Consider the following 18,756-nt stretch of genomic DNA (forward strand, 5'->3'; position numbering starts at 1 on the left):
TAAAAAAAAAAAATTTTTTAAAAAGCAATTGCATAAAACCCCTACTTTAGAACCGTAATAGGAAGCAGGATACTAATAGCATATTGCAATTAAAACAAAGATTTTCATTCATTTCTGCATGCAAAAAAGGACATTTTCAGGCTTATACCTTTTGAAGTAAATATTTTCAGAAACGATTTGAACTGTGAAAGTATTATAACCTTTATATTGAAGCTCTTAAAGGATCCACTTTGCCGTGCCAACAAAAAATGCAAAAAACAAAGACAAGTCTTAAAATCATCAGGATTTAAAGGAAGATAGATAATAGATAAACAATTGAACATATATTAAAATAAGCAATCATAAGAAATAGAAGTAATAAATCAAATCTAAGCCTTAGCCAAGCTGAAGCCTCTCTCACGCTGCAAGGTCTTTAAGTTTTTCAAAAAGCAAACATTTTGTGGATCACACGCCCAACTTTTTCAATGTCTATATTTATGAGACCAGCCACAATTTGCTTTATGCGGCATGAGATCCCTTGTGAGTGTTCAGGCATTTGAAAAAAAAAAAACGGAAGAAGCCGAGGATTTTCTGGCACAAACTTCACCATCTGACAAGGTGCATGAAGAGTGAAAAGCTTAGAAGGGGTCAAAATGCAAGCAACACTTGCAGTAAGAAGATCAACTTTATTCATAATTTAGACCACTTGAATAAAACTGAAGCAGGAAAAAAGACAGACGAGTTCAGAGGGAAAAAAAAAGATGTGTGAGCAGCAGTGGAGTGTCAAAAAGTCTGCTTTTGCTGTGTGTGTGCATGTGTGTGTGTGCGTGTGTGTGTGTGTGTGTGTGTGTGTGTGTGTGTGTGTGTGTGTGTGTGTTTATCTTTAGATCTGTCTGTTTTGTCTTTGGTCTGTGAGAATACTGAACAAACTTACATCTCAGATGCCATGCTTGCATTGTGTCCCTGTGTTGGTATGTGTTTATATGAGTGTGTGTGTGTGTGTGTGTGTTGCTGGCTGAGTCTTTGCTTTGGCACTGTGATTCACTTTGCCCGCTGCGCCTTTTAAGACGTCAGCTGGTGCAGAGATCATCTCACCAACATGACAAACACCATCCAGATCAAACACATGCCTATTTACTGAGCCATGGCCAAGATTGCAGAAGAGGATCGACAAAAGAAGAAGTTACTTGATGCCCACTCAGAGAAAAATATAAAATATGTAGAGCCATGGTTTTGTATTAATGACACAGGCATCCATAGAAATTGACCGAGCAGCATCTCTATAATGTTCTTGCAGATTGCGAGACAGAAGGCTGATGAAGTAGATTTATAACTCACTTTTATGTACGTAGCATGTATATAAAACATGTGTCCCTCCTTATCTGTGTGGTCTCACTGCAGTTTTATTGAACCATATTCTCTTTTGACATGTGGGGTTTTTTTTTACTCTGCAGGAAATATTGGAGCTGAGCTGTCCTACAACAATGTTGGCATGTACATATCTTCAGATGCTGGCAACAGCTGGAGACAGGTAAGCTTCACGCTGTGATTTAAACCAGCTGACAGATTTGTACAACAGTTTGAAAGATTGACATAACAGCTACCAGCTTTCCTGGTCTTTATTGTATTCAGCTGTATTGTTCTACCGCCCAAATCCTGCTACTTTAAATCCATTTTACAAATAAAGATTTTTTTTCTTTAACCTAACATTGCCTAAAAAGCAAGGTCGATTTTTGCAGATTTTGAAAGAACTTAGTTCTCGTTCACAAAAACCATGAATAATTTCGATCAGGAAACAACTGTCAAACAGTGTGAAAGCGAAGACATAACATGCTGCTGAGATTTCCAAATTTATATTTTTAAAAGGAAGCGTTGTTATTTGGTGTACACTTGTGCTCTTCCAGCAGTCATGCTTTCCTCCAGGTATATTCTTATTTCTCCAAACACCAAAATGCATCGACAGCCAAAAGAAAAATACACAACAGTACTTAAGATGACTCTCTAACACCCAAGGTTTACCCTGCAGCTATAACAAACTATTCATTTAACTATTTAGTACAAGTGTTAGTCATGTCTTTACAGACAATTCTGACAGAGATTACCGATAACAAAAAAATGTCTCTTTTTCAGTAGCCAAAAAAAACGTAATCCGAAGGAAATTTTCAATTACACTGGCTGCAGGTAGTCAAGCATCAAGGTTTAAGTAATTATGTTTAAGTATTAAGATATTATTTGACATAATTCAAAATCATTCTTTCATCCAGGGAGACTCCTTTTAGCTCATTTATCTCTGAAAATTAAAGGCACCTGATCCAACCTTCACAACAGGGTCCTAAGTGTCTAACTAGACTCTTCTCCTCTGTCGCCCCCCGATGGTGGAACGAACTACCAAACTCTGTTCAATCAGTAGAGTCCCTTTGCACCTTTAACAAAAAGCTGAAGACCCAGTTCTTTCATGAACATCTCCCAACTTAAAGGCAGGGTTGGACATTTTAGGAAACTAGCAAGATTTTGAAAGTCGCATTCCATGCATGCTCCGTCTGCTTCCACCAACTCCCCTCAAAAGCCACGCCCCTCACTTACATGCACAAGCATCATTGGTCCAGAAGCGGATTTCAACTCATGCTTTGAGTGTGGGCTCGAGCAGGGAGAACTGATTAGTTCATAATAATGGAACTCAGTGCAGACATTGGTTGATGTTTTTACAGGCTTACAACTGCTGCAGATGTTTGTCAGGACATAAAGACAATTTCAACCAAAATCTTAAAAAGCGTACCTGGAGAAAATTACATCATTATTATTATTTAATGATAATGCTGGTGATGTTGATTGTTCTGTTCGATAATGGTGATATCTAGGATGGTTTTGATTAGAAGTCTCAAGAACAGCTGTCAGTGTTGTGACTCTTTGCATAGCCCGTCAGCACCTGTGTGGCCTATTGAACTAAAAGCTGTTGGTGTGCACCTAATGATGGTGTTTCCTCCTTCTAGAACCTTGCTTGGGTTGTACTTACTCTCTGTGTCACAGTCTGCTCTGCTCCTCCCCCGCTCAGCTGCTCAGCCACACACCTCAACAGTCAAACTGCTCTCACCTGCTCGTCATCTCCAATCAAGCCAGTATATATGCAGCTTCACTTCACTCACTCTTTGCCAGATTGTTTTAGCTCCCATGCCTAACTCTCCAGCACTTATTCCTGGATTACCTACCTGTTATTGACCCGACCTGCCTCCGACCATTGTCTCTTGTCTCAGCCCCGGTAAACCTGCTAGTTTTCTGTTTATGACCACGAGTATTGCCTGCCTGTTCCCTGTTCCTTGTCTGCCTGTGGCTGGAAAGACTGAACAGATCAGCTTCGCCTCTCCAGCTCACTTCTTCTGGTCTGTTGTCTACATACGTGAACCTGATAAATAAAGACTGTTTTAAAATGAAAACACTGGTTCATTTGTGCTGCAATTGGGTTCACTCCATACCCGTTACACTCTGATTTTTATTGCTTAGGATTAAAGCGTCCGCTAAATTAATCGTATCATCAAGAGAGGATAAACACAATGTTTGGTCCATTTCTTATAATTGTGATCCTGGTAATTGAGTTTTGGCGCTTTAAAAGGTAATGGGTAAAGACAATGCCATTAGTGCTCCTTGTCAGTTTATGCATGCTTTTATCATATTGATAAATGTAAATTTTACAAATAACATTGGTAGAGTTGCGCATGAGATCTACTGCCTTTCTCTGTATTTTTGTGTGTGAATTTCTGTGTCTTTTCAGATATTTGAAGAGGAGCACAACGTGTGGTTTCTGGACAAAGGAGGAGCCCTCGTCGCAGTCAAGCAGCCATCTGTGCCAACCAGACATTTGTGGTATGTCCATTTAGTGAACTTTTGGACGTATACCTCCAGTCTTAAATTGCCTTTTTCAATTTTCATCAGCTATTTTTAGGTGAACTCGACCCTTATGGTCCCAAAAAAACGAGCTTATATATAGACGTCCATTTCGCGATGCACTTAGACTGTGGCCTTTGGAGATAAATATAACCCTTTTTTTTCAAGCCACTTATGATTAACAGCCTGCAGTCTGAACACCCCTTCCCACACTTTTCATTAACACATTGCCTTCTTTCTGCCAAATCGGGGGGCCTTGCTTTGCCTCAGTGCAGGCTAATCCAAGTGAGACCAGATCTGTTCTCTAGTCGCTTTTGCAACAATTCTGAAATTAGTTTTAGAGCCACTGAAGTGTAGCCTGCTGGGGTTTTGTCTCTCAACCAATTTAAGTGTGATGGTAGAGGAAATGAAATAAATGACAGATAGAAAGAAGCCTGTGTATCTCCACATATACACTATACAGCTGCCATGGAGCAACGTGTGGCTCTCTAAACCAGTGTTCAGTTAAACACTTCGTCTGAATCACATAATAGGTGCATGTCAACACTGTTTCTTTTGTCAGTGCTTTTAGCTAAATGATGGCAGTGTGGGGGGGTCGGAGTCAACAAGGCAGGCTTTTCTTTCTTCCACACACAGGCCATGTCACACTCAGGTACTCCTAGTTGTTCTCACTTCAGCACCGATGTTGATAAGTTGTCAGAATCAATAGAGCCCAAGCCTCGATGATGAAAGCTGTCCAATTTTTTCTTCACTGCCTCCTCCACACTCTGCAGTTTTGCACTGACACATGAAACAGTTCTATTCTGGTCTTGTTTTTTTTCACCCCTGTGTAGACTTCACCCAGGACCAGAGATGTCGCACTCTTTCTTTTTGACATCTGAGAGCAGCTTTGGGCATCTTTGCTTTGATAACCAGACAGACTGGCTCTTAAATATCTCTTTAATGCTCAGCTTTTCATGTTTACCTAAAGCTACAGTAGCTAATTGCACTGAGACTCTGAGACTTGTCTGTTAGGACAAGCCAGTCATCCTGATATCCACCTAACACTCCGCCCATACACCCCTACTCCCCTATGACCGGGCTCTAATAAAGGGCGTCTGTTTCTGTGCCATTGCTGTTGCTGGGTTTGTGATGGGAATGCGTTCTGACACTCACACACAGGGTCAGCTTTGACGAGGGGAGGCAGTGGACCCAGCACAGCTTCTCATCAGTGCCTCTGTTTGTGGACGGAGTCTTGGTGGAGGCCGGGGCCGAGAACCAAATCATGACGTAAGTCCAGCAAATCCAAAGCAGCGACGAAAAACATGTTTAAAGGTGATGATTTCTTTGTCCTTTACTAGTGTTGGCTGAGTGAAAGGTGAATGGCAATTTTCTGTTCTCTGTTCAGCCCCAAGGGTTATTATTGTTTTCAGCAGAAAGGCGAGACAGATGGAGGACCTTTAAAGGAGGCGTCCATTCAAAGCACAGTGGTATTTAACCGTTATTAAGCCACACGTGTGAGTGACAGGTAAAGGGTTATGTAGGCTGTAAGTCAGACCTTTGTGGATATTAGGTAACATGAACAATGGGTTTGATTAAAGCAGAATCACTTAATAAAGACACTTTTGTCAGTAAAACTGAACCCCTCTGATGTCACAGCTCACAGAAGAACGAGCAATGACTAATCAAGCAACATACACTGACTGATCTCATCTTGAGATTTTAATTGTTTTCGAGTTTTATACTAAAAATTCTCACATCAAGACTGTGTTGGCGTATTGTTTTAGATTTGATTGGCAGGGACCAAAACCGCCCACAATGATTTCCTATTCCACTCAGTTGTACATTTGCGTTTACACCCACACAGGTGCTACTCCAGTCAGCAACTACAAAAAACTCTCAAAAGCAAAGTTATCATTCTAGTTAACAATCATTGACAGCAAAATGTAAAAATAATGAGTAGTAATATGATAAATGAGCAGGAAATTCTGACAAACCACAATGGATTGATCTTTTTCTTTTAACATATATTTGAATCCTCCATGAAACATTGGATTATAGTGATTGGCTTTTTTCCCTGTCAGAAGTTTGACTTGTGTACCACACTCAATATCTTTTTTTTTTTTTTGGAAGGCCATTATTTTTCTTTACATATGAACGTTTATTTCATGAGTAAGGTGCAAGGGAAAGTTAGACAGGCAAAGTGTTGGGATCAAGACATTCCCATAAATGTATTTTTGAAAGTTAGAGTTTTTTCAAAAGTATTTTAAATTCTGACATTTACATAAATTTTAGTTTTGTGTCATTAAAACAATGAACTAATGTAACCAGTATCTTGTGTCATAAGGTTGATAAAGTATGGTTGGTGAAGTAAGAATGGTTTACATTTATATTCCCTTTTGGTTTGTTTGTGCACATCACACTTTCAGCCCCTGGATGGAACTGCCAGTAACTCAGACATCCAACACATGCCAAAGGGTCCTAGCTACATGTTGCTTTTGCATGTAACTTTTTGAGACAGAAATATGTTTATAATGACCAATGAGGCTACTATGGGCAAAGAAGGGAAAGAAAAACAGAGCCTACTTTGAGAAAAAATACACCCTGATATTGTTTAATAAAAGCGGTCCATATAAGCGAAACAGCTCACATAGAAGAACTACTCTCTGGCACTACAAAATTATAATTTGTGACAGAAAAAAATGTATTGCTACACGTTATTTGAATCATCTCATGTGTTGTAACTTCCTGTTACATTTTGTTGTAAAACAGTTCATTTGCTTCTTTAGCTTTTTTGGACACTTCAGCCACCGTTCTGAGTGGCAGCTCATCAAAATAGACTACAAGTCCATCTACAGCAGGAAGTGCACAGAGGAGGACTATCAAACCTGGCACCTGCACAACCAGGTATGCAAACTACTGAGCGAGTAAGTGTGATGCCATAAAAATACAATAAAAAACACTATGTATTGTTCCAACAGGGTGAGCCATGTGTGATGGGACAGAAACAGATTTACATGAAGCGCAGGCCTGGAAACTACTGCATGCTGGGAAGGGACTACTCTAGAATCCTCTCGGCTGAGTCGTGTATTTGCAGAGCTCATGACTTTGAATGGTAAGAGGATGTGTGCCTTTGTGCATCAGCTCCTTTCTTAATAATCATCAAGGGAGATTATGTTTCTCTTAAAGAGTACTTCATTAACAACAATGTCCTTTAGAGGAAAGTTGTTTTTCATTAATCTTGAAAGAATTTCAATAAGTTGGTGTTTTAATTGTTTTCTCCTGGCTGGCTGCCAGATGTGGCGGTAAGTTACAATATGACTCTATGGGTTGTTTACTTAAAGTCAAACTAAAGGAAATATAACTAGCCTTGATCATGCACATGTTATGTTCAGGTGCATCTACCCAAACACATATATGTGGTGTACGGAACCTGAGTTAATATGCAACCTATTGATCATTCCCCAAAGTTTTGTATGAGTAATGGATCGTTCATAAATATAACGAGCATTGAAAAAATGTAATTTAACGACCAGTTGCATTTAAAAGTCAGACAAATGGGGTTGTAAATTGGATAAAAAGCACTCATGTCCATAGATGGATGTAGCAAGGTTGTACTTATTGGTTTCTGAAGAGGTGTTATGAAGCCCAACGATTGAGGGTTGTCACATACTATCTCAAGCTTAAGGTCCACAATGTGCCTGACTGTCATTCAAATCAGCCATGCCCGTAATGATGAAAATAAATGCATAACTCTAGGACTTTATATATTATTAAAACAGATGATTTATCACAAAAATGTTTAATTTTCTGATAAAACTCTGTCTGTCTGTCTGTCTGTAGCAGACCTTGAAAATAACAAAATAAATAAAATATAAATAAATAAAAAAATCATAATTTAACAATAAAATAAACAAAATAATATAAAGATTGTTACAGTTTAAGATTTGACTTTTATTTCAGCACAAATCTCACTTTAAAGATTATTTCAAAAACCGGGTAAAATGTCATTTTTAGGTAATTTTTAATTTGTATCTTTTTTTTGGAAGGTCATCTTGCAACCCCCCTACTAGTGTCTCAAGACTGCTCAGTGGGTGCCAAATCCCACTTTAGGAACTACTGTTTCAGACCATTGACTCTCAAGTGGTCCAGCTACACTGACCGGCTTGCAATTTCATGATAAATTGGAAGCCCAATGTCTGATATTTTTCAACCAATCAGATGTAATATCAAATTGTTCAGCATGGACCTCAGAAGGTACAAAACATGTGACACAATAAAAAACAGAACAAACATGTTAAAAAAGGTGCTTTATTTACTTTTTGACTTTTTTTACATCATGTATTTATTTTTATTCTACTGAGAGGGAACAGATGCACTCCTAAAAAAGGACTTTGTGGATGTGTGCTGTGATTTAAATACTGCAGAAGGTTTATTTTCCAGCACAGCAATGGAAACAGCAATGGTCATGTCAGTTAAATTTTCAAAAAATGAGTGATGAACAGGGGAAATATGTAAATTAGCTGATGTATTCCTCAGCAGAGTTGCTCATGTTGAATGAATGAACAGTGCAGCAACAGAAGCATGCAGCATGGATAATAGAAAAGTTTTATATGAACTTCGTTTTCACTCATCATCCTGCTTTTCTAATTTAGCGCCCTTTAAGTGGAATCCATTGCATATGCTATTCATGTGTCTCATTCATTTGCTCCATTTGTTTTGTGTTTCTCCAATAATCTGATAAGTTTGGGATCTTTGTACACAATTTACTCATTATGTCTTTCTCTCTGGCATCCATCTGCAAGCTCACCATGCTAGTAATTCTATTGAGACGATGTGGAAGGTGGGGCTGGGGGAACTGATGGGTGGGGGGGGGGGGTGTAAATAGTTTAAATTTGTATGCAAATCCTAAATGGTTATATTTTTTATCTTGTAATGACAGGGAGCAGAAAAAAAGCCATCCCCGACATACAGCTGTTATGTAAATAGTGTTTGTAGAAGGTCAGAGAGTGAGTGCTAATTGGTTTCCATCTAATGAGTGGAAAGTTAGTTTTTTTTTTTTCTCTCTGTTTGATTTCTGCCTGTCTGTCTTGCTCCGTCTCTTCTCAGTAGGGAGTTATCTGGTGCATGCTTACAAGTTCACAAGGAGTATTAAAAACATAACATGAACAAAACAGAGAAAAGCTCAGATGTGAGGAGTTTGTGTGACACTTAGGGCCTGATTTACTAAGCTCTCAATTAAAGAGTACTAAACTGCATGCTCATTGCAAAAGTTTGCACGTTTGGCTTGTGGGAGTTTTGCGGGTGATTTACTAAGAACATTTGCGTGAATGACGTCAGGTGCAAACCTTGTGGAGGCGGTAGTATTTCTGTCAGGCTTTTGCGTGTTCTACTGGTTTACGTCACAGAGAGTTTGGACGGAAAGCTGGACGACTGCAAGTGCAAAATAGGTGTTAGTGAGAGGCAAATGAACGTCCAGTATTAAGTAATAGCAGATAAATATGAATATAACAAAAGAAAAAAGGGGCTTATCAGAAAACTTCGGTATTAAACACGGTCCTCTGTGGCACTGGTGCGCAGTGTGTGTGCCACTCGTGCTATCGTTGCGCACCAGAAGCTGGTCAGCGCTGTCTAGCAACAGGTACTGAAGTTGGGGGTACAAGCATGGTTAGCCCCCCGTTCAAGCGTCCCACAGCGCAGCAGCAGGGGAGGGGGCTGTAGAGTGAAGAGACGAGCGCGCGCCGGAGTGCACCAGAGAGTTTAAAATGTAATGTTGGCGAGAAGAGGGAAATAGGACGACAGTGTCAATGTTGAAATTCTTTAGAATGCAGAGGCTGTGAATGTTCAGTTACAGTTCAATCATTTTAAACTATTATTGAAGCAAGATACAAAATAAATGCATACCATATATTTTTCTGTCATTTTAACATGTTAACACGTCTTTTATTGTGCCTATGTCTCCTCCTAACTGCAGCCTGCAGTGAACAGGCTGCAGTTACACTTGGGCTCTTGGATTAGCACGTTCTTTTCAAAGATCTTAATTTCAGACACCGTCACAACCACCGCAATTTTTGCCTGGCTTGGTAAATCACATTGCGTGTACTAACTTAACTTCTTTGCATTTTCTCCTCCCAGCATTTTGCAGAAACGCCTCGTTTTGCATATTCATTAAGGCAAACGTACTATTTGGACAATACGTGTTAGTTTGCTCATATGAAAGACGCAATCCTCACTGCACGCTGTTAGTAAATCAAACGGCACATTTTTTGTTGGTGGTATCAAGTTTGTACACGTTTTAATACACGCAAACCTTCAGTAAATCAGGCCCTTAATGAGCCTACATACTGTAATTGAATCATTGGTGCAGACCTTTCTGCTGACAAAAAAATGACAGACAGACAGACCTATCGATCAACCATTGGACCTTTGCAATCACAGATATGCTATTTAAGCATGACAGAAAGCAAAGTGAGTCAAGGCAGGACATTCCCAAAAAGTGATGCTAATACATAATGTATCAGCAGATGAAAAGGTGAAGAGGCTTTGTACTTGTAGAAAATAAAGAAAACAATGATGTGCATTGAAAGAATTTCCCACCTTGCTCGTCCTCAGTACAGTCTCTCAGCTGAAAGCATTGCATTTTTAAAGTCACAGCAAGAGTACTTTGAGTAACTGTGCTGGTTACGTGCAAAAAAAACAAAACAATTCCGTCACTTAAAAATACAATATCTCTCAAGTGAACGGCTACACAATTTTAATACACTGTTTTAAATGTGCTGATAAGTTTGTTTTTAAAGATAAAGTAGGGCCATGCTAGCTGTTTCCACGACTCCTTATCCTTTTGCTAAGCTAAGCTATTCAACTATGGCTACAGATTCCTACCATAGATGTATAAATGTTTGCCCATACTTTATGATGTTGATGCCGGCTACAATGAGGATTATTTTGTTTAAGTTTTTGTCTCTTGCTCATGCTCTTCCTCATTTATCATGTTGTCATTGGCATCGAAAAAGAACACCTTTGACTATTGCTTGAGTTTTTGTCATTTAGATACGTTTCTTCTGACATTTAAACTTTTCTCTGTAACTAAAGTGTATCCAAAATTGAAAGTAACTTGTGTTTTTTGGAACCTTTGATCCAGATTCTGTGTTCGCACCCATCTTTATCAGAGCTATGCAAAGTCCCGTCCTCCCAACGACATTATATTTACCTTTAACCTTTCTATCCACTTGCATCTGTCTAATCTGTCTAATCTTCCATGACAGCGTGTTAATGAACAATTCACACTGTTGTTACCACATAATCAAAGTGGACTAGTCTGTCACCGGCTTGTTGGTTTTGTTTATTTGTAGGGCTTGGTGATTAATTGACAAATCAATGTCATGCTCTTTATTAGAATGGGCTCTTGCTTACCTTGCTTTGTTAGATGTAAATCATGTAGTGATTAAAAACGCTTGCAGGCAAGTGAGAGTTAGTCATCCTTGTATGGTAACAAACAACCGTCTCCCCTCTAGGTTGTGAATTCATACATAGTGCTTGGTATTGTGCATTAGTCAGCAGAGGCCTCAATCAATACATAATGATGTTTTCTCCAGGCTTAGCAGGTCTCTGGCCACCAGTTATAAAAAAAAAAAAAAAAACGAGGGATGTGGAACACACTGTATGACAATATGTCCTTTTTCACATGTTGATATTGATCAGGTGCTTTGTGGATGTGCTTTGTTGTTCAATAGTGATTATGGGTACGAGCGGCGCGGAGATGGGAACTGCAGGCCATCCTTTTGGTTCAATCCCTTCACTGTCTCCAGAAGCTGCAGCCAAGGGCAAAACTACTTCAACAGCACTGGGTGAGTGAGATGCACAGGTGAAAAACAAATTTACAAATAAATAAATAACCTAAGAAGTGGGGTTGTTTTGTCCAATTCTCTAAATTCAAAACATATCAAAATGTAATGGTTTTATTTTGGCGCAGAATATATTATATATTTATTTTTATTATATATTTCTTTATTAATCTGTGACACCATTTTATACTTGTATTCACTGTCATTTATTGACTTTTTGCAATTGTTGAGTTTAGTTTTAATGATAGTTGAGCTTTCTTACTACAGCAGACTTTTCCTCTAAACCACGTACCATGAAGCATCCAGTGGATTAATTGAAATGTGTCTTAAACTACAGAAAAGGCAAAATGGATTTAAGTTAAAGAAACTCGCTGACTCTAAATTTAGGTCCTGTGTCTTTCTAAAGGTACCGTAAAGTTGTGTTGAACAACTGCACAAAAGGTGTAAAAGAAATGTACACGCCCAGAAAGCAGCAGTGTCCCAACAGACCTCCCAAAGGACTCATGCTGACCACAAGAGATGGCAAACTCACCGCCAACCTGGGAAACAACGTAACCTTCTTGGTACATCTGGATGAGGTGAGAAGAAAATAAACATTGCTCTTTTAAATCCCAAGCAAGATTGCCATTACCTCCAAGCACCGCTTTATTCTGTTGATTTGAGGTTGCATTTAATGCATTTTTGCCATCATGAGGAAGGAAGCATCATTTGACAGATACTCTATCAATTGCGTAGCAGGTTTTTTTTTTTGTAATTTCCCTATAGGATTAGAATGGTCTTCTTTTGGCGTTTTGTTCCTCGCTGCATCATAAATTCCAATATGCTCTCTCTTAACTCAATCTGCACAGTAATTTTATATTTCTCTGTAGGTTTGTCACAAAGAATAACCTCTTCTACACCGTAGTTATATTTTAGTGCATCATAACAATACGTATATGGGCAGATGTTATTTTTAATTTAAAAAGTACATAACATTTTTATTGCATTTATGTTTATTTACATTATTTACACAAAGGGAATATCTTCCACCTGAACTACCATATCCTAGTTTGATATCAGCATCTGCCTTGTTTGCATCATGGGGGGGAGGGGGGGGGGGTGTCTCTCTTGAGAATCCTTCTGTCATGTACTCAAAAACAAAATTAATGTCTTATTCTCAATATAATTTCCAAGGTTTAAATCTAGGATCAAATAGTTTAAGTTTGAAGTAAACGCAAGACCACAAAACACAGAATTTGTAGTTATAACTAGGCTGATGACATACAGACCAAATTCAACCAGTGCTTTAACCACTGTTAAATCCCTGGTTGAATGCATCACAGATGTGACCAACTGGGTGTCCCAAAACGTCCAACATTTTAACAGGAGCAACTTAATAGTTTTACAAAATGATTCATGCATCCAAATGTGTGTTTTCATTTTGATATTAAAGATATTATAGATTATAGTGTGTTTAAAAATATGAAATAAATGTCATTGCGCTTGTTGTTGAACAAGATGAATACCAGACGTGTGGAAACTGAGTAAAGAGGTGGGTTTTTTTGTCTATAAAACTTGTAAGATATAGCTCATAGACCCCTCAAGCATAAATGTTAAAGTTTGAGTGCGTCTGGTGATTCCCAGGAAAGCACTGCTCTTAACACTTCTCTTTAGTTTAATAGAGTCAAATGGCTCCAAATCGCCTACACAAAGCTCGGCTCCTAAGCCAGTAGCAAAAGTAAAGGACCTCACAAGAGACCCTGTTAGTGTGAGAGAAACACTTTGTTCAGAGCCAGTCCTGCCAGGCGGTCTCATCACAAGGAAACAGTCTCGCCAGTTTCTCAGGCAGAAAATATTCCGCTGATATTATCTGCAGGCTGTTTGGGCATTGGCAACTGGAGTGTTTTCCAGACACTGAAACCGCTCAAGGTAAGTGTATGTCCCCAAAGGTGTTGTCTGTGCTCAGTTGTCAAATTACTGTGTGATGACTTGAGAAACACAGGCCTCTTACTTTCATCAGTGGGGCGGGGGTGACAGAAGAGCAGTGGGTGGTAAAACAATGTGATTAAATAAAGCATAGATGGTTAAGGTTAAAGAATCCTTGTAGCATCAGCTGTTGATGAAACGGGGCTGGTAATACGCACGTTCAGAAAAAGATCTACCCACACACTTAATGCTAAAAAAAAGTTTTTGAACATTAAACTAAAGTTTCCACTGTATGATCATCTTCAGCTGAGAATTTCTGAAAAATGGGGGCCACATCAATATATATTTAGATGTGTACGTATAGGCCGATAGGTGCTATAATGGCAGGTGTGGGTAAACATCTCAAAGCCCAATTCAAACCGTTTAATGATGCAATATTGCGTCCCTGTGAAGGTACCTCTTAAATCTGAACGTTACAGAGGCAAAATCAGAGGTTCAAAGGGATGCCCCATCTCTATCATCTTTGGAGATAGTAACAGAGGTGTTAAAGGGGCTCTGGGTGTCTAACTGTGCGTGTGGAGCAACAGCTGTGCCTTGTTAGAGGCCGAAATATAACAACGACCTGAAATGTTATACCAAAAATGTAACAAAACCGTGAATGTAATAACTGGTTGATAATGTAACAAAATGCTGAGCTCAAAATATCGTAACTTTTTGCCCAAAATCCAACAACTTGTTACATTACTAGGAGAACAATATTTTGCCTGCCCCATAAGAACTGACCAAAAATGTAACATGTTGCAAAAAGTTATGTTTTGGGCTCAGCGTTTTGTTACATTATCGACCAGGTATTACATTTTGGGACATTGTTACATTTCAGGCGGTTGTTACATTTCGGTCTCTAACATGCCTACATCCCTTAAGCTTCAGAAACCCTGTACGGCAATGTGATTTACAGACTGGTACACTAATATTACAGTGTTGCAGAATCAAAATAAATGTCTTAAGGCGTGATGACGGCCGGGTTTTGTTATGGCACTGTCACTGATTTGCAGTCTGAAAAGGGCTAAAAAGTCTTCGATGTGAAACACATTTATCTTTCAAATAAATATATTTGCACAAAGCATCTTGTGAAACTTTCAGCATTCTTAGGATAAACGTAGACCGGAGAAAAACACTTCAATTTGTTTTTGTTTTAACAAAATGTATACCGGTATATATTTTTTAGAAAACATTTCAACAAGAAAACTAAATGTCATCGATTGCAATAATACTCAATCTTGATAATATTTTTAATAGATTAATTTTTTGGCATTAATGTCTGGAGTTTGACTCTTTAGAAACGTACTCTCTGCGAATTCAGATGGTGTTTAAATCACATCCTCATCTGGGGTTTAATGCTTGATCTTGATAACAACATATATCAGGGACGACACCAAATGATCAGCTTCCCTGACATGCATTGCCACCAGGTTATGTTGGTCTTGAGTCCGGATCTATCTTTTGAGTTGAGTGGAATTCCAATTATTAGTGCTTTCTGTTATTTACAAACGTATGGTATACCACATGAGTTTTTAGCAGATATATGGTCATTTTGGTTAAGCTAGAAATGTTGCCTTTGATTTCCGTTCCCTGTTGCTATATTGTTGTGTGTGGTGCATGCGTAGCCACCTTTAAGAAAATTATAATGATGAATTGAGACTTTAATTTATATTCATAAAGCCTACAGTGGCTGTAAGGTGTAGGAAGAGCAACAGCCCATACTGTAAATATTTAATTGTTAAAAAGTCTTGAGCAATCAAAGGTGAGAAAAAGGGAGAAGTTATGTGGTATGATTCAATAAATAAAACTGCATGGTACATTTTCCTTGTCAGACATAGTTTTGTGTTTGTTGTGAAACACAGAACAATAATTACAGCTACAGATGGGCTTTATTACAGTAACTGACTTTTCTCCAAGTGCTGGTTGGCAGAGAACTGATTGGCTTGTGCCTCAAAAACGTCAAGCTCAAACAATCCATGATAAATCTAACTGCTTTTCCATATGTACTGTAGCATCAAAGAGTGGAGACAGATTCAAAGAAATTTAAGACATGAGCTTATTTACTTATTTCCTCTGCCAGTTCAAATGGTTTGTTGTTTAATGGGTTTGCTTTGTGGATGTGAGAAGGAAACGTTGTTTCTATAGGGATATGGTTCTGAGGTACGTTTCTGTGAGGCCCGTGTTATTTCAGGCATGTTTGTGGACAGTTGGCACCCCCCCTCTCATATTATTTAAGTATTTTTGTTTTGTCAGTTAAGTCTTATTGTTAAATATTTCTGCGCAAAGGCACTATGATATTTTTAGTGGGTATAATTGTGGATCGAAGAAGTATAAAGTGTAACACAGGCACTTTTGGGGCAGCTCAGGGCAGCACAAGGGGTCTTTGATGCCATGCGTAGCTCAGTTAACCTTGACGTCCGAGAGTGTGCAGCCACGCGAAGTTGATGTTTGTGTCTCTGTGTTTCAGGTAAGAAAAGTGATGTAAGTGACAGTAGAAAATCCACAGTTAGCCTTCTTTAATATTTACTGTGTGTATGGGTGTGCAGAATATTTGTATCATTGTTTGAGAGGCATAAGCATTATCTTTGATGCCATGCGTAGCTCAGTTAACCTTGACGTCCGAGAGTGTGCAGCCACGCAAAGTTGATGTTTGTGTCTCTGTGTTTCAGAGCAAATTAAAGAAATATAAAAATCCCATGCACGCTTGGTCCTTCGGGTATAAGTGTGCAACATTTCAAATAGCAAATCTTGTTTTTGAATTGCAGAAGCATATTTGCACAAATCTTAATGGAAACTAGAACAAAGCAAAAAAATGAATAAATAAACGCTATAATAAACAACTATCAGTAATCTGATTGAAAGGAACAGGTTATTCCAAAGAGGGGTAAAAAAATGGCTGAGGCTTCCTCCAAACTATACACATACTGTATCTAGCCATAACAATGTACTTTTATAAATTATCACCCCATGCTGGATATGGTTAGAATTACCAGCCTAATGTTTAATTATGTTATGATACAATCATATCCTGTTTGTCTCACGGACACTGATTTAATGGTTTCATGTTCTCAGCTCTGTCTTTGGTAATGTGATTGTTTTTGGATAATCACCAAGCGACAGCCTCTGATGATGAAAAATAAAGCTTACGTGATGGACAGCTGACGTGATGTATAAGTTTGCCAAAAGGCCTAAATCTCACCTGAGCTCCAGCAAATGATCTGTTGTTAGGTTCACTGAAAGGTAGGTTGAGAGAACATTTTCAGTGTAGTAACCACCAGCGATGGGACTCAAAAGCCCCCAGAAGGAACCGATGGGTGACATCACTCAGACTTTGAAATAAATAAATATTTATAATACGTTCAGGCTAATTATTTTTTTAAGCTACCTGTACAGGACTGGTCTAGATGTAGCCTAGACATACAATGCATAATGTCATTCACACTCTTTTTATATACAGTATATACTGTCTGTCAAAAAAAGTAATTGTGTCATATACATGTAAGCTACAGATCTGCCAAAAAGTTTTTTGTTCACCTTCCTATTAAGCATGCAGTGAAAATATTATGCTCATCCAACTTTCAGAAAGAAAAGGGACAAATATTGAACAAAATGTCGAACTAATGCTTTCGTAGATATAGCATTGACTTCACCTACTCTGATGAGTATTTGTTGGGTTTTTTTCCCTTGAAGTGGAATTTTTGTTTGTCTGGTCACATTTGTTAGGAAATGTTCCATAGTTGTCTTTCTTTGTGATCGAACATGAACGACGTGTCCGCTGAGGATTCAGAGCTAAAATATTTACTGCAGGGTTTGATTCCAAACTGTGCAGCCGCTCTATTAAATGTCTGGCTATGAGCAGATATTACTTTCTGCTCATACCCACTCGTTTACTGAAAAGTAAACAGTAAAACGTTGTTTTACTCTTATTTCCCATGAGACTCTATCAAGTGATTGGTCCTCTTTGATTGAAAAAAAACAAAAACAAACATTGTTGCTTGTTTCTGTCATTTCAGGGCAGCAGGACAAAGTGTAAACAAATAAATTGCAATCAAAAATGAATAAGTCACTATCTATAACCAGAGCTTTTTGTCACCACAAAAACATAATGTAAACCATCCTCTGAACCTTGAATTCATTTTCACAAATATTTTAGAATAATACTCCAAAAAAGTATAATGCGTAGTGAACGGCGGGTAGTTTTAAGCAGAAAGGGAGTCCTTTCTACTGGAGGGACTGGATGGAAATAAAGGCCAGTGTTAGATCCATACATACTCAGTGTAATCAATGTATTGTTCATTGTGCCTTTTATCATACCAAAGCAACAAAACGTTAGATTTGATTGGTATTCTCTCAAACATAACTGGTGAAGTTGATGAATGTTTTCCTTTCAAATACTTTATCATTTCGTGTGAATGGCAGTGATGTCAGAAACAACGAACCCATGTTCTAAACAAACAGGAACATTTTAAACTGATTCACTTGAGAAATTGTGTTTTGTATTACAAAAGCTATATCAGCTTTGATGAAATTGTACAGAACCGTATTAAAGGTTGCCTGCTAAAATCAACTAACTTGCTAATTTCACTTGCAGACGCACAATCCCAAATGGCAATTTAGAAAGGGCTAACATTAATTTGTAATTTCATAAATTAACATGAAACAAATCATGTTTGTGCAGCATTAAACAAAGGCAAATACCAGGTAACTCAATTTGATTTAATTGATTTTGTTTGAGGAGCTGTTGTTAGCGCTGTTACCTCACGGCAAGAAGGGTCCTTTTGGATTTTCTGCATGCGTGGGTTCTCTATGGGTACTCTGGCTTTGTCCCACAGTCCAAAGACATGCTCATTAGGTTGATTGGTGACTCTACATTGCCCGTAGGTGTGAGTGCAGCTGGTTGTCTGTTTCTATATTTCAGCCCAGTGATTGACTTGTGATCAGTCCAGGGTGTACCCCACCTATCGCCTGATGAGAGCTGGGATCGGCTCCAGCCTCAGGCTAGCCCTAACGGGAAAAGAGGTACAGTTTCTCATCACTTGATCTTGCAGTACGCACTGCTCATACACTAATGTCCCTCTGCATTAACACAACAAGGACTCTGCTGTATCAGCTGTGGGGGACAACAAAA

At 38.6% G+C, this 18,756-nt stretch overlaps 1 protein-coding gene across 2 annotated transcripts in view; it reads left to right on the forward strand.

Annotated features, from left to right (window-relative positions):
• The window catches only part of sorcs3a (sortilin related VPS10 domain containing receptor 3a), a 215,332-nt gene that overhangs the window by 163,493 nt on the left and 33,083 nt on the right, over nt 1–18,756 (forward strand). For both annotated transcript variants that reach the window (XM_079337755.1, XM_079337756.1), the window contains 7 exons: nt 1,434–1,510; nt 3,746–3,837; nt 5,020–5,127; nt 6,627–6,744; nt 6,819–6,952; nt 11,571–11,684; nt 12,088–12,259. In XM_079337755.1, coding sequence (XP_079193881.1) covers nt 1,434–1,510; nt 3,746–3,837; nt 5,020–5,127; nt 6,627–6,744; nt 6,819–6,952; nt 11,571–11,684; nt 12,088–12,259 — 815 coding nt within the window. The remainder of the gene's footprint in view (nt 1–1,433; nt 1,511–3,745; nt 3,838–5,019; nt 5,128–6,626; nt 6,745–6,818; nt 6,953–11,570; nt 11,685–12,087; nt 12,260–18,756) is intronic.

This window comes from Symphodus melops (assembly GCF_947650265.1).
Source record: "Symphodus melops genome assembly, chromosome: 2".
NCBI classification, from domain to species: Eukaryota; Metazoa; Chordata; class Actinopteri; order Labriformes; family Labridae; genus Symphodus; species Symphodus melops.